General features: G+C 41.9%; 4 protein-coding genes across 7 annotated transcripts; 3 read left to right on the top strand and 1 right to left on the bottom strand.

Moving 5' to 3' along the window:
• Nucleotides 1-463: 463 nt before the first annotated feature.
• On the bottom strand, nt 464-22,949 carry LOC135331072 (myotubularin-related protein 9-like). Of its 3 annotated transcripts, XM_064526111.1 has the most exons (7): nt 20,434-22,949; nt 19,605-20,002; nt 15,162-15,318; nt 14,597-14,764; nt 14,061-14,173; nt 13,814-13,920; nt 464-732 (listed from the first exon to the last, which is right to left on the bottom strand). In XM_064526111.1, the coding sequence occupies exons 3-7, from the start codon at nt 15,186-15,188 to the stop codon at nt 626-628; spliced, it is 522 nt and encodes a 173-aa protein (XP_064382181.1). In that variant the 5' UTR covers nt 15,189-15,318; nt 19,605-20,002; nt 20,434-22,949; the 3' UTR covers nt 464-625. The 3 variants fall into 3 exon arrangements, 2 of the variants coding, with proteins under 2 accessions (XP_064382181.1, XP_064382180.1); XM_064526110.1 differs by lacking the exons at nt 19,605-20,002; nt 20,434-22,949 and having other exon boundaries at nt 15,162-15,726; XR_010392925.1 differs by lacking the exons at nt 464-732; nt 19,605-20,002; nt 20,434-22,949 and adding an exon at nt 13,438-13,515 and having other exon boundaries at nt 13,607-14,173; nt 15,162-15,726.
• Nucleotides 3,220-4,723, top strand: LOC135331069 (P-selectin-like). The gene is made up of 5 exons (XM_064526107.1): nt 3,220-3,805; nt 3,871-4,041; nt 4,103-4,276; nt 4,328-4,501; nt 4,550-4,723. The coding sequence occupies exons 1-4, from the start codon at nt 3,544-3,546 to the stop codon at nt 4,423-4,425; spliced, it is 705 nt and encodes a 234-aa protein (XP_064382177.1). The 5' UTR covers nt 3,220-3,543; the 3' UTR covers nt 4,426-4,501; nt 4,550-4,723.
• LOC135331070 (E-selectin-like) lies at nt 4,562-7,107 on the top strand. Of its 2 annotated transcripts, none has more exons than XM_064526108.1 (7): nt 4,562-4,723; nt 4,773-4,946; nt 5,012-5,634; nt 5,692-5,866; nt 5,917-6,090; nt 6,179-6,346; nt 6,708-7,107. In XM_064526108.1, the coding sequence occupies exons 4-7, from the start codon at nt 5,785-5,787 to the stop codon at nt 6,893-6,895; spliced, it is 612 nt and encodes a 203-aa protein (XP_064382178.1). In that variant the 5' UTR covers nt 4,562-4,723; nt 4,773-4,946; nt 5,012-5,634; nt 5,692-5,784; the 3' UTR covers nt 6,896-7,107. The 2 variants fall into 2 exon arrangements, with proteins under 2 accessions (XP_064382178.1, XP_064382179.1); XM_064526109.1 differs by having other exon boundaries at nt 6,179-6,356; nt 6,708-6,842.
• Nucleotides 15,909-17,827, top strand: LOC135331065 (E-selectin-like). The gene is made up of 6 exons (XM_064526102.1): nt 15,909-16,170; nt 16,249-16,422; nt 16,492-16,665; nt 16,718-16,891; nt 16,978-17,151; nt 17,466-17,827. Exons 1-6 carry the CDS (start codon nt 15,909-15,911, stop codon nt 17,651-17,653), a joined length of 1,146 nt encoding a protein of 381 aa, XP_064382172.1. The 3' UTR covers nt 17,654-17,827.
• Nucleotides 22,950-23,004: the final 55 nt, after the last annotated feature.

The following is a 23,004-nucleotide window of genomic DNA, read 5'->3' as shown; positions in this document are numbered from 1 at the left end:
TTTTGCTCACTTCACAACCCAATGTGTGTGGAAATCAATGGCAAAATGCTTGGTCAGTGTGTCTCTTCAGCACGCACAAATTGTTTAAAGTTTCACCAAGGGCCAAAACTTTTTAGACATTCAGATAAAAGAAAGGTAGAGTGTTCTATAGCTATATACACTTCACACTCCACCTTGTTTTGGGCACAGCATAATTATACTTGGCTAAGGTTAGACACTGTATATGTAATTTGTATGTTATTAAACAATTAACAATCCTGGGATACTATCCCAGAATTTTTAATGTTTAATGTCTACTATCATAGTCTACTTTTTTACTCCTCATAAAATTAACCGTGTATTTATAAAAGGCTTCTGTAACACTTTTACAAGTATTTAAGCCATACTACACTAAAAAAATACAGAGCACCATCAGCTGCAGCTCTCTTTTATTACTAAGTTTTTCATTCTATATTCCGTTCCATATTCCATTCCATTCCGCATTCCAGCTTTTACACTCACCCTGGCCAGGGAGACAGCCTTGACAGCACTCATCAATTTGGAGACATGTTTTATAGCCACCCCGATGATTCCAGTCAACCGAACCTGCTTGAGCTGTTAGACAAGCTATAGGATCACCACAAGTTCATGCTGTGTGGAGGTGTGTCAGAGAGTCTAATAGGATAAGACTGTCTAGTTTAGCGTACTCCATTCTCCACTGGGGGTAGTGGGAGGGGATCTCAGTCCCTCCTCCTGGACAGCAGATAACAATTGACTTAAAACGTGAAAATAAGTTCTCCCTGGAGTTCAGTAACCATACACTTTTGATAGGTATCACGAACAAAGTGAGGTTATATATTCGTTCCACTTGGCTTCATTTTTTTTAGGTTGGTGATAAGCTTATGCGCATATGAAGGGTCCGACAATATAGTTTATGCAAAGTTGGTCCTGTATAATACAAAACAAGTGAAAGTAAAAAGGTTTAATAAAAAACAGTTAGTTACGTCCTAGGTGTCCCTCGACAACTTGGACCTTGATTGGCTCAAGAAGTACATCCTTAGCTGGTCTGTTTCTTGATGACCTGGCACCCCTAATTGCCATTATGATAATGGATGCATGCCCTCAGTAGGGCGAAGCTCAACCGGCATCGTACTCACTCTATCATTGTATTGTAAGGTACATCTCTCTTCTCACATCGATGACAGTCTCTTGTTGTTGCAGCTTTTCCTAAAATAGGCATTTACACACAAGGTATACAGCGTTTTGCAGAATCTTTACAACAGCAACAATAGGGTTGAGGTTGCAAAGATTCTGCAAAACCCTGTACCTTTACTCATGTGATGCTGTGCGATGGACTGGGAGCGTATGTCCATGACCTTCCCTTTGCTGAGTCCAGGGAGACAAGCGTTGAGAATACTCACATCTTCTCGACACCTCTTACTGGTCGGCCCCACCAGTGGCTGCCCACATTTGATCAACACTGCCCCACTCTTCTTGTGATGGAAGCACACCATCAGGAACCTCCCTTGGTGACGATAGCTAGCACTCTGGAGGGGGGTAGTGATCATTATACACTGATTAAAATTTGGTTAACAACAAGAGCTTAGCCTACAGAATGCATCGAAAGTGGGATTTCCCAGTTTATGACTAGCAATAAACAGAAACACCACACATAGTCATATGCACTGTCTATTAAGGGAGCCAGCATTCTGGAGGGGGTGGGGTGGTATGATCAGTATGTACTAAATTTCCCAAAAGTTGTCCCTGGCAATAATAATTAAAAGTTTAGCCTACAGAATGAATCGTGTGCCTTCCTAATTCAAGTTGTGAAGTCCTAACAAAATATAACAACCACACCTAGATCTCACCTTTTTTTATTTCATCATCAGATATTCTGGGGGTAGGAAGCACACACTTTGGAGCCCCTATTGATGTAACTGACTCTGTAACGCTCAGGTAAGCAGCCCCATGCCGCTAATAGGGCTTCAGCTGTTGAAAATGGCCACAGCATTGGGGGGAGGGTCACACGGGGGAAGTGGGTATAAAGGCATAGAGATGTGAATACGAACTGTGTGTGTGTGTGTGTGTGTGATAGCATTGGATAAGTACAGTGTATAGTATATGGACAACAAAGTCAGGTCAATATACTACATACAGTTTTTAGAACTGCAGCTGGCCCTCGTGCCATGTTGCTCCGGTGCAATATATGGCATGTTGCACTCATGCTGGGCAATAACTAACTTGTTGCCCAACGACGTCAAACTCTTTTGATTGGTCAAGTTTTTTCCCGGAATGTTTTTAGTGTATTCATGAATTCCATAGTAAATTCTTTGTTGTTAATGAAGGTAGTAGCATAATTATATAAAAGGGACCAAATGAGTTATTGGGTGGAAGGGTGGGGCATAAGTCCCAGAAGTATCTTTCTCAAAATCTATTGATTTACACACAGTGCAAATGCATATAATCCCAGTGCAGTGCAATATATGGTTGCTATGGCAGTGATGCAACATGCCATATACAGACCACTGGATTGCTTTGATCTGCCCACTCACTGGGCAACAATAAGGAAATACTACCACACGTTCTATAAGACTATGTACACAAAACAAATTATATGGTGCTATAACAGTGATCCCATATCAGTGTTGCCTTATCAGCATAACCCTAATAGTAGTTATGCCTCGGTGCGCATGCGTAAGCGAGGTATACGGTAGTGTGTTTGTGTGTCTGTCAGCAGTCAGTGCAGGAGCTCTACCACGCTCAATGTGGTCTACAGCCACATGCAGAGTCTGAAAGAGGTGGGATTAAAAATGTGCATTACATATACGTATCACAACAGATGAACCAAAACTATGCTATCACCCACTTGACAAACACAAGTAGCTAGTTGAGTACATGTATAGGTAACTTGATAGCATAGGCCTACAATGAGCTCATCTTCCCCAGCTATCTTCCTGGTGGAGTATATAGGCAGTGACCACCAGAGTTCCCCCCACGATGATGTCTCCTTCCCTGGCTGCCTGCAGACTCACACCCTCCACCCGAGAACGTTTTACTACTTCCATGAAATCCGCATCGGAATGTTTAACGAGTACATGGCAGGTGAACTCTGCACCCAAAAGGGAGGAACAGAAAGGAAGCTTAGACAGTGCGTGTGCATGCATGCTAGTGGTAAGTGCACTGTCTTTGTGGTTAAGCTATACCCAACAATTATATGTTTGCAGTTAATATAGATCTCTACACCACAATCTAAGGCCACAACAAGAGGAAGTTCTGTTTTTGGTCAGGTTACTTCCCTGATTTTAAGGGTGCAAAGTTTTGAATGTGTTGATGTTTAATCTTGCTCGCACGCACATGCACGTGCCCACAAGTCTAAACACACTTTGTAATGCATAATTTGGTGACACTCAGTTTGCAATATGTGAGAACCCATTCAGTTTTACTGTATACACAACACCACTAGCTCAGCTCGGACAATACCAGGCATTGTCCTGTACAAATTTTATAAAAGTCTTCTACTCACACACACACACACACACTGACTTGACCATCACTTTTGCAAATATGGCGTCCATTATGATGTTGATTGCAGTTGTGCTGTCCTGTGTGTATCTGAGCTCCGCTACCTACCTTTCTCCCTGCGGCCCCCCTGATGCTCCAGTTTACGGAAGTTTCTACCCTCAGAAAAACTTCTACTCAATCGGAACAGTTGTTAGGTTCTCTTGCAGAGATGGCTTTTTGCTGAAAGGATACAGTTTCACCAAATGTATCTACAGCCGGAGCCTAAGAAAGGCAGTGTGGAAGTTCGACGCTCCAGTTTGCAAGCGTGAGTTATACTAAGCAAATTTACGGGCAATCATTAATAACCCCAAACTGCTACATTCTATGCAGGTATCACGTGTCCTGACCTTATCGATCCCCGATATGGAGATGTAGACGTGACTGGAAATACACCTGGATCAAAGGCGACCTATACCTGTGGCAGACGTTTCACCCTCGTGGGCAGCTCTACAGCAAAATGCCAGCTCAACGGGAAATGGTCCCATCTACCTGTTTGTGAACGTGAGTGGTTGTTTCTATTGTGATTAGCAGTGAAAGATCATATTCTTGGTTTTTGGTACAGCAATCTTCTGCCCCAAACTGGCTCCCCCTGCAAATGGTACTGTGAACGATGGTAACAATCGTGCCGGAACCAAGGCAGTGTACACCTGTAACGACGGTTTTGAAACAAGTGGACAGAGCTCTAGAAAATGTCAGCTGGATAGTACATGGAGTGGAAAAGCCCCAACTTGTATATGTATGTTACACAGTATAAGATTTGCATTGTCATGAGCAAATGATTTTGCAGTGATCAAATGCCCTAATCTTGAGGATCCAGAGAATGGATCTGTGGATGATGGAGACAATCTACCCGGAACCACAGCAAAGTACACCTGTGGTTATTAGTTCAGGTTGGTGGGATCCAGCAAGAGACTCTGTCAGAAGTATGGCAACTGGGCTGGGGAGGCACCTATCTGCGAACGTAAGACTACAATTGCTTTATGGCATGTGTTATGAACATATCCTACAGAGATCGAATGCCCTGTATTGAAGGATTCAGTTAGCGGATCTGTGGATGATGGAGACAATCTGCCAGGAACCATAGCAAAGTATACCTGTGACTATGGATTCAAGTTGGTGGGATCCAGCAAGAGACTCTGTCAGAATTACGGCAGCTGGGCTGGGGAGGCACCTATTTGCAAACGTAAGACTACAATTGCTTTACGATAATAGCTGCATGTGTTATGATGCAGAGATCGAATGCCCTGCATTGAAGGATCCAGAGAACAGATCTGTGTATGATGGAGACAATCTGCCGGGAACCATAGCAAAGTACACATGTGACTATGGATTCAAGTTGGTGGGATCCAGCAAGAGACTCTGTCAGAATTATGGCAGCTGGGCTGGAGAGGCACCTATCTGTGAACGTAAGACTACAATTGCTTTACGGAAAGGATTAATAATTAGATGTGTTATGAAACATATCATACAGAGATTGAATGCCCTGCATTAAAGGATCCAGAGAACGGATCTGTGGATGATGGAGACAATCTGCCAGGAACCATAGCAAAGTACACCTGTGACTATGGATTCAAGTTGGTGGGATCCAGCAAGAGAGTCTGTCAGAATTATGGTAGCTGGGCTGGGGAGGCACCTATCTGCGAACATAAGACTACAATTGCTTTACTGCAAATGTTATGAAACATAATTATCGTACAGAGATCGAATGCCCTGTATTGAAGGATCCAGAGAACGGATCTGTGGATGATGGAGACAATCTGCCAGGAACCATAGCAAAGTACACCTGTAACTATGGGTGCAAGTTGGTGGGATCCAGCAAGAGACTCTGTCAGATTTACGGCAGCTGGACTGGAGAGGAAATTATCTGCGAACGTAAGACTACAATTGATTTACGGTAATAACTGTGAACATATCATACAGAGATCGAATGCCCTGCATTGAAGGCTCCAGAGAACGGATCTGTAGATGATGGAGACAATCTGCCAAGAACCATAGCAAAGTACACCTGTGACTATGGGTTCAGGTTGGTGGGATCCAGCAAGAGACTCTGTCAGAAGTACAGCAGCTGGGCAGGGGAGGCACCTATCTGCGAACGTAAGACTACAATTGCTTTACGTAATAACTGCATGTGTTATGAAACATATCGTACAGAGATCGAATGCCCTGCATTGAACGATCCAGAGAACGGATCTGTGGATGATGGAGGCAATCTGCCAGGAACCATAGCAAAGTACACCTGTTACTATGGGTTTCAGGTTGGTGGGATCCAGCAAGAGACTCTGTCAGAAGTACGGCAGCTGGGCTGGGGAGGCACCTATCTGCGCACGTAAGACTATATAATTACTTTACGGTAATAACTGTGAACATATCGTACAGAGATCGAATGCCCTGCATTGAAGAATCCAGAAAACGGATCTGTGGATGATGGAGACAATCTGCCAGGAACCATAGCAAAGTACACCTGTGACTATGGATTCAGGTTGGTGGGATCCAGCAAGAGACTCTGTCAGAAGTACGGCAGCTGGGCTGGAGAGGCACCTATCTGCAAAGGTATGACTTTTGCAATCGGATCAACTGTAGATTACCAATGCAAGTTTTCCTCACATCACATATATACTGTTTGCTCACTTTGATTCAGCTATCATCTGTCCTAAGCTGGATGACCCTGAGGATGGTCAGGTGACAGTCACTGGTCTAACTCCGTCTTCTACTGCCGAATATTCCTGTAACCATAGATTCAAGTTGTTTGGAACGGCTTGGAGGAAGTGCCAGGCCAACGGACAGTGGTCTGGAAAAGCACCTACTTGTAAACATACGTAGGTTTACTACGATTTATTGTATCAGTATGTTATAGTTGTAAATTCTAGTCAGGAGTGTATGAATAGTACAAGATACCGTATTAGCAGTTATATATGGCAAAATGAGGCAATTGTAGTGCATGTATGATTATACAGTATACATTGTGGCGTTTTTAATTTGACCATCATTCTACCATGCATGATTCTAACATTGCCAAAATTAGCTACTTTTGATGGCATGGAGGCACAGCAATATTTACATGCCTGCCTATATGAACCCTCAGTGTATACAAACAGGAGTGCATGAATATTCATATTTATGCACTCCTGTTACAAATAATCTGTACTATATACAATATGTGCATGCAGGTGTGGAGTGTGGCCATCCACCCAAGCCAAGCTACGGACTTGTCAAGTTCTGGACCACTACACCTGGTTCCAAAGCATTCTACGGCTGTTTTAATGGATACCAGCTGAGTGGTTATGCAGTCCGATTTTGCCAGGGTAACGGTTACTGGTCTGGACGCACTCCATCATGTACGAGGAGGCATTATTAGGACTCGCGATCTACTGAACCACATCTAAGAACTAAGTAAACTTTAAGAACATAGTATATAATATAGGCTTAGCTATAAACTAGTAATTTGGTGTAGGAAAAACTGCAGTGAAAGTTCATGAAGCTGATTGTAAATTGAAGCATGCCTTTATTGGCACACTAATTTTACAGCAGATATAATGTGGATTGCAAGAAAGCTATAATTATTGCATGGTCTTATTGAAGATGATCAATCTCTACTTTGCCACAAAGCACATGCATGCATGCATGTGTTTGTCTAATGCAAAACCAAAGCTCCACATATGCTGATGCACAATTAAGAAGAGTAACTAAAGTTTCAAGATCCAAAGACAGCAGCCCAATAAAATCTCTAGCTAGCAAGAGACCTGATGATGTTCCCAATCAAACATACAGATCTAAAGTTATAATTGAAGGTTCAAGAAAAGTTTGGGGTACTAGAAGATCTGTAACCCAGTCTAAGGTAGCAGAATCAATCAGATCTATTCCTGCTGTTGACTTAGATTCTCTATGTGTCAAACGGAAATATAAGAGTCAAGAAGGTAAAAACACTAAGTGGTGGTTTGTCATTCGCGGGGATGAGACTACACTCAAGTTGCTGGACGAGAGCTGGTTGCAAATTGAAGTTCAAACAAAATGGAAATTGGAACCCCTGTTACGATACAATAATCCAACTGATATGGAGGAAGCAACGAACCAGCTACTGACTCAGGAAGTATACAAGCAGTAAATCCATGAAGAGAATAACGCTCAGAACGAAGATCAAGATTCAGAGACTCAGAGTGCAAGTAATCGCTCATCGCAGGCTAGTACTTTTTTAGGGCATACTTAGGCAATCAAAATAACGTGGAGGGTGCAAACTCTCAGGGTACAAACAGGACTGTTCTTATATGACATGTTCAACAACTTGCACACACTGTTGCACAGTGGCAGTTTCTTTGCTGAGAGTATATAAATATGGAATTTTGCTGACTTCACAACCCAATGTGTGTGGAAATCAATGGCAAAATGCTTGGTCAGTGTATCTCTTCAACACGCACAAATTGTTTAAAGTTTCACCAAGGGCCAAAACATTCAGATAGAAGAAAGGTAGAGTGTTCTATAGCTATATACACTTCACACTCCACCTTGTTTTGGGCACAGCATAATTATACTTGGCTAAGGCACTACACTGTTAGTTATGTACTAGATCTATATGTAATTTGTATTAAACATAAACAATCCTGGGATACTACCAGAATTTTAATGTTTAATGTTGCTACTATATCATTAGCCTCGATTCAACGGCCTGGAATCGAGGCTACTATATCATAGTCTACTTTGTAACACTTTTTACAAGTATTTAAGTCATACTACACTAAAAAAAAAATACGGAGCACCATCAGCAGCAGCTCTCTTTTATTACTAAGTTTGTCATTCTATATTCCGTTCCATATTCCATTCCATTCCGCATTCCATTCCATTCCGCATTCCAGCTTTTACACTCACCCGTGATATTATAGATAATGAGTTGTACATTCCTAACTACAATGTTATTAGATAAGATAGAAACAGGAATGGTGGCACGTGGTGCTGCCATGTATATTAACATTTTACTTTCAGGGCCACTTGGTCTAGAATTTGTGCTAGTCACTTTAATCAGAGATCCCCTCAAGTTATGTCTTGGTGTCTTTTATCGTCCACTGTCCTCAGGAAATTCTATTTTTGATACTTTCTCAGATGCACTACTTACTATAAATCAGTCTTATCTATCCGATTTAATTATTATTGGTGACTTCAATATAATTATATTATGTTAATTTCATCTTTCACATTACATGTATGCCCACTTGTTAGAATTTTTATGTAATTTTTCGTTATCACAAATTGTCAAGTGTCCCACTCGTTTTTTGGGCACAGGCCGGCCACTCATCGACCATTGATTTGGTACTTGTTACAAGATCGAACAATGTAGAGAACTGTACGTACTTCCATGCCAATTCAGATCATTTGGGGTTATTCCTAACCCTTAAAATCAAGGACATTATGAGAAAAAAAACTTTTACGCCGGCGTATATTCAGCAAATTTTTCCCGTGCAATGGAGCTTATGGATGCAATAGACTGGGATGAAGAGCTGAGCATAGAAAATATCATCTCAAACTGGAAATCGCTCTTCCTACAAATAATGGAGATGTCAATCCCCAAAAACTATCCAACGCTAAACCTTCACTTCCTTGCTGAGCAGAGAAGTCACAAGGGCAATTAGGAAAAGGAACTCCGTTTTTTAGCCTAGCCAAGCTGTCCCAAACTCCCGCTGACATGAGGAGATACAAAAACCAAACGCTTTGCTTGTTACGTAAAAGCAAAAAGATTACATGGCCCAACTTAGCTCATATGAGAGCAAAAAATTCTGTTAAAGTCATAAACAACAGTGAGCAATCAATCCCTACTCTGCAAGCCAATGGGGTAACACTAGAGACTGCTGAATCTAAGGCTGAAGCTCAATGCTTTTACTCAACCTTTAACCATTGTTATCCTGCTCTACAACCGTGTGATATGGAAGACCTAATTGGTGATCTAGTGCCCCTGATTACCCCGAAGAGCTACTCTGCAGTGAGGACAAAGTGGAGATTCTCCTGAAATCATTGAAGGCCAACAAGTCATGTGGCACTGACAATATAACACCCAGAATGTTGAAATCAATGGCAAACTCGTCTCACTACCACATGCGAATATATTTAACCTCTCACTCAGTATAAGTGAATTTCCCTCAGAGTGGAAAAGAGCAAGAGTGGTCCCAGTCCCAGTCCCCAGGGTGGTAACGCAAAGCTTTTGTCTAATTATAGACCCATTTCCATCTTACCCTCAGCGAGCAAGCTCCTAGAGAAACATGCTAAGTCAATACTAGAGAAACATCGGATACAACATTGCCCAATCTCAACAAGGCAGTGGGGATTTATGCGTGCACGCTCAACTGTCTCTGCACTAATACAAGTTGTGGATGATTGGAGCAAAGCTATTGACAGCGAAAGTGGAAGTTGCTGTTGTTTTTCTGGACATACGTAAGGCATTTGACACACCGTGACAGTACCACATTTACCACTACTTAGACTTTTCACTCGCTCAAAATAAACAGCTTAAAAGTTACCTATTGAAGGGAGAGCAATTTGTAGTTGTGAATGGACAAGCGTCTACCACTCTCCATGCTATGTCTGGTGTGCCTCAAGGATCAGTCTTAGGCCCATTGCTCTTTATCATGTGCATTAATAATGTCTCATGTAGTCATGTAGTCTCAAACGACACCCATCTTAATATGTTTGCCGATGACATGAAGTCATTAAATCCATCGAAGACTACGATACACTTCAGGAAGACATAAACAGTGTTGCTGCTTTCATGTCTGGCAAACACCTTCATTTCAACACATTAAAATGTAAAGTGATGTTAATATCAAACAAGAGAAGTAGGTCCATCGAGCCGCCCACATTTACAGTCAATGGCTTTTCCCTGAAGCGTGTGGAGACGTTTAAGTATCTAGGAATCCAATTTTCACGGATCTTTCTTGGCAATCCCACACTAAGGCACTTTGTAAGAAATCGAGAAAACTTGTTGGACTGCTACACAGAAACTTCGCAACTCATTCTCCCCCTATACTGTTATGCTGAAACTATACAAATCTTTAATTAGATCAAATCTGGAGTATGCTTCGATTGTTTGGAACCCGCACTTGAAATGCAATATATCGAGGGTTACCATGGAAAAGGTCCAGACGTTCGCAATAAAAGTTTGCCTAAAGCAGTGGGACTACTCGATTAGCTATTTGGATCTTTTGAAACAAACAGAACTACCAACGCTGGGTCAGAGAAGGGCATTGGCCAGCCTGTACCACCTATAATTATATTCAAATATAAGTTATTACGAGGACACACCTAAGAAGAGACATTTACCATACGATACAAGACATGTTAATAATCTGTCTCTTGCTCCAGTTCTATGCAGAACTTTGGTCTATAATAACTCTTTCTTCCCAAAAACCATTGAACTATGGAGCAAGATAGTGGTAAATTGTGAACTTAGCGCTTGTACTTCCTTAGAATTATTTAAGTCTATATACTTCAGTACTTAGTATGCTTTGATACGTAGTTACACTATTATCATTATTATATATGTTTGCAAACTCGTTCCAGTTAAAGTACTGTTAATGTATTAAATCTACATAGCTATATCATTTCATTATTTACAACTGTTGTAAGAAATTGTCCTAATCTCAGTGCGCAAAGTGCGAATTTCAGGGACCAAGCCCGGAGACAGAGCCGACTACTTCTTCAATGATGGGTTCAGTCTAAAAGGTGTGTTGAAGAAAGTGCGGAGATTGGACGGGAGAAGCCCCAACCTGTGAAGTGAGTGCACTGTTTAATGTGTTTGTCGTAATAATGTATGTACTCATCACTGAACTGTAGGAGTCCAGTGCCCAGCTCTGATTGTCCCAGCTAATGGCAAAGTTCGTGTAGGAGGAAGGCACCCTGCCATGGAAATAGAGCTGACTACTCCTGCAATGATGGGTTCAGTCTGAAGGGTGCAATTATATGTGGGACAACAGACAAAGGACGGAAAAGCCCCATTCTGTGAAAGTATGACATAAATGACTGCCCATGCATCATGCAGTGTTACCCAAAATAAAGAATAGATGGGTGAAGATCACTATGACCAGGTGGTTAAGTACAGCTGCGCCATGGGATTTAACCTTGTTGGGGCCAGTATTCGTATGTGCAGAGCTGGTTTGCAAAATGTGTTGCCATTCGCTATACTGATTGGAATAATTATAGCATTACCTGCTAAACTGGAAATCGTATTACATGCATGCATGTACCGTATATATATATAGCGGGTAATTTTCGGGCGTCAAAATATTCGTGGTTCAGCAATATTTAGCCATTCGTGGTTTTTATTTTCGTGGTTGCTGCTTGCACTGCAGGTAAAGGTAGGTAAAGTCGCTTCATTTGTTGGTAAAATATTCGTGGTCCAGTGTTAAACCATGAAAACCATGAATATTTTTCCCCAGGAAAAAATTAATTACCCGCTATATGGTATAATTATGACTTGTGTACAGACGTGTAATAATATAATATAGCTTATATATAGCTGAACATTTGTATTGCCTTGTTTAATTCAAGCACAGCTTTATTCTATTTGAATGCAGTAACAGTCAAATTGAAGCGCATGCAAACGCTGCATGTACCTCTAACATTGATGTACCGGCTTACAGTACGTACCGGATCTCACATTATAAACACTCTATATACTCAAGCAGCTAAGTTACAAATGCTGAATTACATGTATAGTCTCAACAAATTTGTTCATCCCAACGATCATCTCAGCCTAGAAATACTCAGAGCTCAATCTTTACACACAATTAAGACATAAATTATATGAAAGATAGTGTATACTTTCGAATTTTTACATTAACTACTACTAGCCTCGATTCCAGCCCATCTTTCTCAATTGAGAGCGGCCTGGAATCGAAGCTAAGTACATACATGCATCCTTAGTTGACTTCATAAGACACTCACGAAATATGCTGAGTTATTATAGCATTGAATATATACATGACTGTATATATACCAATGTTCCATGCTTCCTACTGTTCCATGGTTCTTTACTGTTCCATAGTTCCTACTGTTACATGTACGTACATGCATGGTTATCCACTGTTTTATAATTTCTTCTGTTCCATGGTTCCATAGTTCCTACTGTTCCATGGTTCCAAGCGTTCTAGGGTTCCTACTGTTCCTACTGTTCCATGGTTCCAAGTGTTTCATGATTCCTACTGTTCCTTCCGTGGTTCCAAACGTTCCAGGGTTCCTACTGTTTCATCCTTCCAAGCGTTCCATGGTTCCTACTATTCCAGGGTTCCTACTATTCCATGGTTCCAAGCGTTCCATCATTCCTGTCCCAAGCGTTCCAAGATTCTTACTGTTCCGTGGTTCCGTGGTTTCAAGCGTTCCATGGTTCTTACTGTTTCATGGTTCCAACTATCTTCTAGTCGACCAAACCAGTTTGAGCTGTGAGACAAGCTAGGATCACCACATGCTGTGTGTGGAGGTGTGTCAGAGAGGGAGAATAAGAGGGCTAACTAAACTCACCATCCAGTAGTTTGGTCAGCGATACCTGTAATAGGATAAGACTGTCTAGTATAGCGCACTCCACTCTCCACTGGGGGTATAAAAGAGGGGATCTCAGTCCCTCCTCCTGGACAGCAGATAACAATTGACTTAAAACGTGAAAATAAGTTCTCCCTGGAGTTCAGTAACCATACACTTTTGATAGGTCTCACGAACAAAGTGAGGTTGTACATGTATTCGTTCGACTCGGCATCATTTTTTTAGGTTGGTGAATAAGCTTATACGCATATGAAGGGTCCGACAATATAGTTTATGCAAAGTTGGTCCTGTACAATAGTTATAATGATGAATAAGTTGTGATACAAAACAAGTAAAAGTAAAAAGTTTGATAATAAAAACAGTTAGTTACGTCCTAGGTATCCCTCGATTGGCTCAAGAAGTACATCCTTAGCTGGTCTGTTTCTTGATGACCTGGCATCCCTAATTGCCATAATGGATGCCCTCAGTAGGGCGAAGCTCAACCGGCATCGTACCCACTCTATCGTATCATTGTATTATAGGGTACATCTCTCTTCTCACTGAGCATTATGACAGTCTCTTGTAGAAAGTTGTTGCAGCTCTTCCCATGGCATTAAAATAGGCATTTTTACACACAAGCTATACAGGGTTTTTGCAGAATCTTTGTAACAGCAACAATTTGAGGGTCGAGTGTTCCTTATATGGAATGCTTTGCACCATACATACTAAGGAACGCTCAACCCTATCGTTGAGGTTGCAAAGATTTTGCAAAACCCTGTACCTTTACTCATGTGCTGCTGTGCGATGGACTGGGAGCGTATGTCCATGACCTTCCCTTTGCTGAGTCCAGGGAGACAAGCGTTGAGAATACTCACATCTTCCCGACACCTCTTACTGGTCGGCCCTACCAGTGGCTTGCAAAACCCTGTACCTTTACTCATGTGCTGCTGTGCGATGGACTGGGAGCGTATGTCCATGACCTTCCCTTTACCGAGTCCAGAGAGACAATACTCACATATTCCCGACACCTCTTACTGGTCGGCCCCACCAGTGGCTGCCCACATTTGATCAACACTGCTCCACTCTTCTTGTGATGGAAGCACACCATCGGGAACCTCCCTTGGTGATGGTAGCCAGCACTCTGGAGGGGGGTAGTGATCATTATACACTGATTGAAATTTAAACATCCTGGTTAACAACAGAGCTTAGCCTATACAGAATGCATCGAAAGTAAGATTTCCCAACTTAAGGTTATGACTAACAAAAGTTAGCAACAAACAGAAACATCACACACAGTCATGCACTGTCTATTAAGGGAGCCAGCATTCTGGAGGGGGGGGGGGGGGGGAGGTAGTGAGATCAGTACGTACTAAATTTCCCAAAAGTTGTTCCTGGCAATAATAATTAAAAGTTTAGCCTACAGAATGAATCAGGGGCCTTCCTAATTCGAAAGTCCTAACAAAGTTAACACCAACAATCACACTGCCTAAGGGTAAGGGGGGCAGATGCAGTTGCTCTCACCAGACTATATAGTAACTGACATGGCTAACTAAGTAGACTTCACCTTTTTGATGATATCCTGGGGGTAGGAAGCACACACTTTGAAGCCCCTATTGATGTAGCTGACTCTGTAACGCTCCGGTGAGCAGCCCCATGCCGCTAATAGGGCCTCCGCTGTTGAGAATGGCCACACAAGGGAAGTGGGTAAAGGCACGGAGATGGTGAATACGAACTGTGTGTGTGTGTGTGTGTGTGTGTGTGTGTGTGTGTGTGTGTGTGTGTGTGTGTGTGTGTGTGTGTGTGTGTGTGTGTGTGCGTGTGTGTGTGTGTGTGTGTGATAGCATTGGATAAGTACAGTGTATAGTGTATGGACAACAAAGTCAGGTCAACTTACACTACATACAGTTCTTAGAACTGCAGCTACATTGTATATACATGTAATAACTTAAGGCAAAAATAAAGTACGTTCTATAAGACTATAATTATGTACACAAAACAAAGGTTTATATGGTGCTATAAGAGTGTTGCCGTATCAGTATGGCCATATAACCCTAATAGTACTTTTGGTAGTACTTCAACAGCATAGAGGCTATAATGAGACAAACTTGAGAGTTGCCACCACCACTCACCTGGTTTAGAGAGAGCCTCCAGGGCATCCATCATGTCCACACAATCCTCTGGGGTCTGAAACTCAAACTGTAGCCTCCGGAAGTCCTTCAAACACACCACAGCAGTCAGTGCGGGAGCCTTACCACGCTCAACGTGGTCTATAGCCACATGCATAATCTGAAAGGTAAACATGTGCATTATGTATCGCAACAGATGAATCAGTATCTGCTTTTTTCTCACGTTACCATAGATATCACCCCACTTAACAAACACAAGTAGCTAGCTAAGTACATGTATAGGTAGCTTGACAGTATATTATTTTAACACACAAAGTTTAGACTCAATGAGCTCATCTTCTCCAGCTATATTCCTGGTGGAGTATATAAAAAAAAGTAGGCAGTGACCACCCGCGTTCCCCCCACGATGATGTCTCCTTCCCTGGCTGCCTGCAGACTCACATCCTCCACCCGAGAACGTCTTTAATACACCGCAAGGAAATTAAGTCTAAGGCAAAGTGTTGATGTTTAATCTTGCTCAAAAGCACATGCCCCACAAGTCTAAACACACTTTGTAAGTATAAATATATATATTATTATGGTGAGACCAATATATAGGTGAGAACCCAATTATACTTTCAGTTTGACCGTATACACAACACCATTAGCTCAGCTCAGACAATATGGCATTGTCTTGTACAAGTTGTATAAAAGTATTTTACTCACACACACACACACACACACACTGACTTGACTATCACTTTTGCAAACATGGCGTCCATTATGATGTTGATTGCAGTTGTGCTATCCTGTGTGTATCTAAGCTCTGCTACCTACCTTCCTCCCTGCGGCCCCCCTGATGCTCCAGGTTACGGAAGTTTCTACCCTCAGAAAAAGTTCTACTCAATCGGAAAGGTTGTTAGATTCTCTTGCAGAGATGGCTTTTTGCTGAAAGGATACAGCTTCACCAAATGTATCTACAGCCGGAACCTAAGAAAGGCAGTGTGGAAGTTTAACACTCCAGTTTGCAAGCGTGAGTTAGTAAGCAAATAAATGTACGGGCAATCCACTTTAATAACCCAACAATGCATTAATTCTATATTTTATTCAGGTATCACGTGTCCTGACCTTATCGATCCCCGATATGGAGATGTAGACATGACTGGAAATACACCTGGATCAAAAGCAACTTATATCTGTGACAGAGGTTTCACCCTTGTGGGCAGCTCTACGGTAAAATGCCAGCTCAACGGGAAATGGTCCAGTGTTCCACCTGTTTGTAAACGTGAGTGGTTGTTTCTATTGTGAAAATAATTGTAACAGTGAAAGATCATATTCTTGGTTCTTGATACAGCAATCTTCTGCCCCAAACTGACTCCCCCTGCATATGGTGCTGTGAATGATGGTAACAATCGTGTCGGAACCAAGGCAGTGTACACCTGTAACGATGGTTTTGAAATAAGTGGGCAGAGCTCTAGGAAATGTCAGCTGGATGGTACATGGAGTGGAAAAGCCCCAACTTGCATATGTATGTTTACACACTAAAGATTTGCACTGTCATAAGCAGAATGATTTTGCAGTGATCAAATGCCCTAATCTTGAGGATCCAGAGAATGGATCTGTGGATGATGGAGACAATCTGCCAGGAACCATAGCAAAGTACACCTGTGACGATGGATTCAGGTTAGTGGGATCCAGCAAGAGACTCTGTCAGAAGGACGGCAGCTGGGCTGGAAAGGCACCTATCTGCAAAGGTATGAATTATTTGCAATCAAATCAACTATATATACCAATGCAAGAAATTTTCCTCACATCATGCCATTTGCTCATTTTAATTCAGCTATCATCTGTCCTAAGCTGAATGACCCTGAGGATGGTCAGGTGACAGTCACTGGTCTAACTCCGTCCTCCACTGCTAAATATTCTTGTAACAAGGGATTCAAGTTGTTTGGAACGGCTTGGAGGAAGTGCCAGGCCAACGGAGAGTGGTCTGGAGAAGCACCTATTTGTAAACGTACGTAGGTTTACGATTTACTGTATCAGTATATATTGCAGATTTTATAGTTTAGTGTCAATTCCTCACAAGATACCGTATAGCGGTTATATCTGGCAAAAATGAGGCAATTGAAATAATTATAATTATGGCGATTTTTAATTTGACAATCATGTTGCCATGCATGGCATTATTGAACCATCTCATGTTCACATTGCCACTTTTGATGGCATGGAGGCACAGCAATATATACATGCATTTTTGTCAGTTCAGGCCTGCCTATGAACCCTCATGCAGTGTATACAAATAACCTGTACTACAATATGTGCATGCAGGTGTGGACTGTGGCCGTCCACCCAAGCCAAGCTACGGAAGTGTCAAGTTCTGGACCACTACACCTCGTTCCAAAGCATTCTACGGCTGTTTTAAGGGCTACCAGCTGAGTGGTTATGCAGTCCGATTTTGCCAGGGTAACGGTTACTGGTCTGGACGTACTCCATCATGTACGAGGAGGCATTATTAGGACTCGCGATCTACTGAACCACATATATAAGAACTATAAATGAACTTTAAGAACATAGTATATAATTAGCTGTATAAACTAGTAAACAATCTTTTGCTGTATGAAAAACTGCAGTAAAAGTTCATGGAGCTGATTGTAAATTGAGGCATGTTGTTATTGTCATTGCTAACTGTGCACTAATTTTACAGCAGTTAATAATGGAAAATTGCAAGGATTGTGCTTAATGCAAGAAAGCTATACTGCATAGTCTATTGAAGATGATCAATCTCTATAGTTTGCCACAAAGCACATACATGCATGTATAATAGTATACACATACACATAAGCAATAGTAGGTAAGAGTTGAACTGGGAACACATATGCCTTATAATGTGTACTACTAGCCTACAGAATGAATCAGGGGCCTTCCTAATTCAAGTTGTGAAGTCCTAACAAAGTTAACACCCACAATCACACTGCCTAAGGGTAATAAGATGTAGTTTCTCTCACCAGAAACTGCTTGTAGTAACACTGCAATCTGATTGGCCACTGAGAGGTCCATTATTTACCTGTCACTGTCAGAGGTCTTCTTCTAAGTAGGTCTATTACTGATTAAGGTTACGATGCAGTGTTCGCCCACGCAGTAATTATCAGTAGTAAATCAAGTGTCTTGACTGTATACACTAGTCGTCATTTTATATGCTAGATATTGCATGCTCTTTGCCAGTAAGGCAATAAACGAGGAAAGGGGCAGGGCGGCTCGAAACAATTTCTTCAAATCAATTAACAGTCTAGACTGGAAACCACTCCCCTTCTCTCGGGAGAAAGGGACTGGCAAGCTGCCGTGTTGAGAGTTGTCGCAGTGCGTGAAGAATGTCACGCTGCCACAAGAATGTAAACGTCACAAATAGTAATGTGCCACCTCCCACACGCTAACTATCACTGCACAAAATATTATCGGCCTCGAGTATAAAGTACATCACTGGCGGTCTGTTATCGAGGCTGAAATAATATCACCCACGCATTACGCATTTTATGGTTTGTTCAAATTACATTCCAACGGGACAACTCTCAACACGGGCAACTTGTCAGTCCCCAGAGCCCAGAGCGAAGGGAGTGGTTTCCAGTCTATGAACAGTCATCGAGTTAGCTCGTGTAGAAGTAGAAACATATGGAAAAATAGCCGACTAGCTAGTAAACTAATGTCTATGGTATTTTTCTTCAGTTTGTAGATAGATAGGAGCAAGAACTCTTCGAGCCGCCCTCAGGAATATCATAAACTGCTGGTAGGCAACAGTATATAGACACATAAAATAATAGAAACAATGTCTTCCTTTCTCACAAATAAAAACTCATGAATAATTCATGCATGTGCATCGTAACCTTAAGCCTACAGGCAAGATGATTAACTTGTATGGAACATGGAATGCATAGCAACATCTATTTTATACATGCACAAGTACACACAGTTTATGTTGAAGTCATAGTAATGATGATGCAGTGCATCATTGAAAATTAATTTTTTAAAGTCTTTGCGTTTTGCAGTGCCGCTTTGCAGCTTTTATCTCACTCTTGCAGCTACCAATAGTTAGTGCTCTAGTGCAGAGCTAACTGCTATACTAAGTAGAATAGCAAGTTTCTATTAACAGTTTTTGCTACGTAAGAGACAGAAACTGCCTTCAATGTGAGTTTTTTTATATAGACTAGCCAGAGCGAAGCTTTAACGTTGCTTGATACTTGTCGAAACAGAGTCTTCTTTGTGTTAATATAGCCTAGCTAGCTTGCTTAGCACTATTCTAAATCTGTTATAGGCCTTGTCCAACGGTCACTATGGGATTATGAGACCCGAGGGCCCGAGGCTGTAGCGCCCCCAAGCGCAGCGAGGGCGGGCCCTCGGGGTATCATAATCTCATAGAGACCTTGGACTCAGCCTATAACTAGTAACTAACATGGCTAACTAAGTAGACTTCACCTTTTTTATTTCATTGTCAGTTATTGAGAGAGATATCCTGGGGGTAGGAAGCACACACTTTGGAGCCCCTATTGATGTAGCTGGCTCTGTAACGCTCTGGTGAGCAGCCCCATGCCACTAATAGGACCTCAGCTGTTGAGAATGGCCACGGGGGAAGAGGGTAAAGGCATGGAGATGGTGAATACGAACAATAGGACCTCAGCTGTTGAGAATGGCCACGGGGGAAGAGGATAAAGGCATGGAGATGGTGAATACGAACAATAGGACCTCAGCTGTTGAGAATGGCCACGGGGGAAGAGGGTAAAGGCATGGAGATGGTGAATACGAACAATAGGACCTCAGCTGTTGACAATGGCCACGGGAGAAGAGGGTAAAGGCATGGAGATGGTGAATACGAACTGTGTGTGTGTGTGTGTGTGTGTGTGTGTGTGTGTGTGTGTGTGTGTGTGTGTGTGTGTGTGCGTGTGTGTGTGTGTGTGTGTGTGTGTGTGTGCGCATGCGCGTGTGCGTGTGCGTGTGCGTGTGCGTGTGTGTGTGTGATAGCATTGGATAAGTACAGTGTATAGTGTATGGACAACAAAGTCAGGTTAACTTACAGTTCTTAGAACTGCAGCTACATTGTATATACATGTAATAACTTAAGGCAACACCAAAAATAAAGTAAGTTCTATAAGACTATGTGTACACAAAACAAAACTTTATATGGTGCTATAAGAGTCTTGCCTTATCAGTATGGCTATCACCCTAATAGTACTTTTGGTAGTACTTCAACAGCATACATGTAAGAGGCTGTAATGAGACAAACTTGAGAGATGCCACCACCATTCACCTGGTTTAGAGAGAGCCTCCAGGGCATCCATCATGTCACACACAATCCTCTGGGGTCTGGAACTCAAACTGTAGCCTCCGGAAATCCTTCAATCAGTGCGGGAGCCTTACCACGCTCAACGTGGTCTATAGCCACATGCAGAATCTGAAAGGTAAACATGTGCATTATGTATCGCAACAGATGAATCAGTATCTGCTTGTTAATATAGATATCACCCCACTTGACAAACACAAGTAGCTAGCTAAGTACATCATAGATAGAAGAGTAAGAGGGATTGGTAACGGAAGCAGTTCACGTGATCATTTTACATTGAATCTGCAGTAAAACCTCGAAAACTATCCACGTTACGCCCTATAAACGAGGCTATTTTTGCCGGGTAACTCGCTCAAAATAAGAAAGTTGTGTTTTCTCGAGACATAATCTTTTTCAGCAATTTATAACACGCCCGTCTGTGTTGAGCCACGTGTTGTACTTGCTAATGACGGACCACACCCAGTAAAAAGGGACATTCCAGTAAAGTTTTAGGCGAACAACTGCTATTTATAGTCTTGTATTGCTAAAACGTGTAAGCGTGCTGGTTATAACTGCTAAAATAGGTACCGTACTTATTCGATTTAAAGCAACCCTCCAAATATGCGACACCCTCGATCTTTTCCAATTTTCTGATCTCTAAAAATAGCGACTGCAGCGTTCACAATTATTTGTTTATGTCGCGTCCTAAATAGAGGTCAAACCACAGCCTCGATTCCAGGCCGTAAGAAACAACGTAATTTAAGCGGCCTATAATCGAGGACAGAAGAATAACCTCCAATTAGATGCGACCCTCCAAAGATGCGACACCAGAACTTCAACATAATTTTTCAACCTCCAAAAGAAACGACCTCTGGCTTCATAATTATTTTTTAGTGTCGCTTTAAATCGAATAAGTACGGTATAGACCTTTAAATATGAGTGAGTTGCACAGACTGAGCATAATTATATGCTTGTGGTATATTATGCACTGTGTGTAGAAATAGGCCATCAGCTTGGCCTAGGCGGACCACGCCCATCTACAGCTTTAGCTTGTTGACACAGCCTCGATTAAACCGCGGGTAAAGCGGATGTTACACGAGGGTACTTCCGTTACCACTTCCTCTTCTATCTATGAGTACATGTATAGGTAGCTTGACAGCATAATTATTATTATTTTAATATAACAAATATTATACAAACATACAATGTGTTGAGCTCTTATCTTGGTATAGAGGGATTCTAGACAGGCTAGACAAATTAGCTAGAGACAGGCTTCTAGCTATAGGCAACAACAACTAGAAATTGACTTCACAGTGTAGCTTAACCAAATTCTTAGAGAGAAGCAAAACATCAACTGACAATACAGGTAAAGTGAGGGTAAAACGAAGTTAAAGTGAGTGAGGCAAAAAAGGTAAACAAAACCTTAAATACGTGGAGCGGGGCCCCAGAGGCTCGCACAACAACAAAGAGAGGAAGTGGAGCACTAACAATGAGAATTGTTAGAAAAGAGTGATATCAACATCAACATCAAATCATGGTTAAGGTAGTAGTAAATATTACATAACATAAGGTGCTAATATTAATTTAAAGTAGGTACATTGAGCGTGAACACAATGAGCTCATCTTCTCCAGCTATCTTCCTGGTGGAGTATATGAAGAAGCAGGCAGTGACCACCAGAGTTCCACCCACGATGATGTATCCTTCTCTGGCTGCCTGCAGACTCACACCCTCCACCTGCACCCGAGAACATCTTTAAAATTAACTACTTCCGTAACTGTTTTCCAACTGGAGCGCATCGCAAGACCGGCTGGAGACCTAGCCACGAAAAGAAACGAAAGCTACAGTCAGGTGGTAGGCTGGATGAGATGCAGTCTGGCCTTTTCATTGGAAAGATCAGCCATATGTTGTGTTCGTGGTTCTCGTTCCACCCGCAGAAGAGACATTCGCCAGTCTCCAATGGACCTGATCCAAGCGGAGACACGGTTCGAGTGCGAATAGACTATACATGTATATACCCAAAGTCTCACAAACCCATAGAACTCTAAATACGTACATATTTATTTTTAACTGTCCTTCCACATTGTCTAAAAAAAAAAAAAAATTAACCACGCCCTTTGAGTACCAATGCATTGCGTGAACTCTGCACCTAAAACTTTTGGTAAAAGGGAGGTGCGGCTGGACAGAGAGTGGAAGAACAGAAATGAAGCTTAGACAACAGTGGTAACGTAAGTGCACTTTAAATTAAGTGTTTGTGGTCAAGCTATACCCAACAATAAGCCTTGTTTGCTAATACACCAGAATGAAATTAAGTCTCTAAGGCAAAGCTTTGAATGTGTTAATGTTTAATCTTACTCGCAAGCACATGCCCCACAAGTCTAAACACACTTTGTAAGCATATGGTGAGACTAGTTTGCAATAGGTGAGAACCCAAATATACTTTCAGTTTGACCGTATACACAACACCATTAGCTCAGCTCGGACAATACCAGGCATTGTCTTGTACAAGTTGTATAAAAGTCTTCTACTCACACACACACACACACACACACTGACTTGAC

The sequence above is a fragment of the Halichondria panicea genome, chromosome 2, assembly GCF_963675165.1.
Source record: "Halichondria panicea chromosome 2, odHalPani1.1, whole genome shotgun sequence".
NCBI lineage: Eukaryota > Metazoa > Porifera > Demospongiae > Suberitida > Halichondriidae > Halichondria > Halichondria panicea.
The sequence above is the reverse complement of the archived record's forward strand: the minus strand, read 5'-3'. Positions and strand labels throughout refer to the sequence as shown.

Coding starts and splice junctions, on each gene's coding strand:
- LOC135331069 (XM_064526107.1), top strand. CDS start 3,544: ATGGCGTCCATTATGATGTTGATTGCAGTTGTGCTGTCCTGTGTGTAT. Junction 4,042..4,102: donor CCATCTACCTGTTTGTGAAC/GTGAGTGGTTGT, acceptor TTTTTGGTACAG/CAATCTTCTGCCCCAAACTG. Junction 4,277..4,327: donor AAAAGCCCCAACTTGTATAT/GTATGTTACACA, acceptor ATGATTTTGCAG/TGATCAAATGCCCTAATCTT.
- LOC135331070 (XM_064526108.1), top strand. CDS start 5,785: ATGGGTTTCAGGTTGGTGGGATCCAGCAAGAGACTCTGTCAGAAGTAC. Junction 5,867..5,916: donor GGAGGCACCTATCTGCGCAC/GTAAGACTATAT, acceptor CATATCGTACAG/AGATCGAATGCCCTGCATTG. Junction 6,347..6,707: donor GTCTGGAAAAGCACCTACTT/GTAAACATACGT, acceptor ATGTGCATGCAG/GTGTGGAGTGTGGCCATCCA.
- LOC135331072 (XM_064526111.1), bottom strand. CDS start 15,188: ATGCCCTGGAGGCTCTCTCTAAACCAG. Junction 14,765..15,161: donor GGAGGCTCTCTCTAAACCAG/GTGAGTGGTGGT, acceptor ACACACACACAG/TTCGTATTCACCATCTCCGT. Junction 733..13,813: donor ACAGCAGCACATGAGTAAAG/GTACAGGGTTTT, acceptor TCTGCTGTCCAG/GAGGAGGGACTGAGATCCCC.
- LOC135331065 (XM_064526102.1), top strand. CDS start 15,909: ATGGCGTCCATTATGATGTTGATTGCAGTTGTGCTATCCTGTGTGTAT. Junction 16,423..16,491: donor TGTTCCACCTGTTTGTAAAC/GTGAGTGGTTGT, acceptor TTCTTGATACAG/CAATCTTCTGCCCCAAACTG. Junction 16,892..16,977: donor AAAGGCACCTATCTGCAAAG/GTATGAATTATT, acceptor ATTTTAATTCAG/CTATCATCTGTCCTAAGCTG.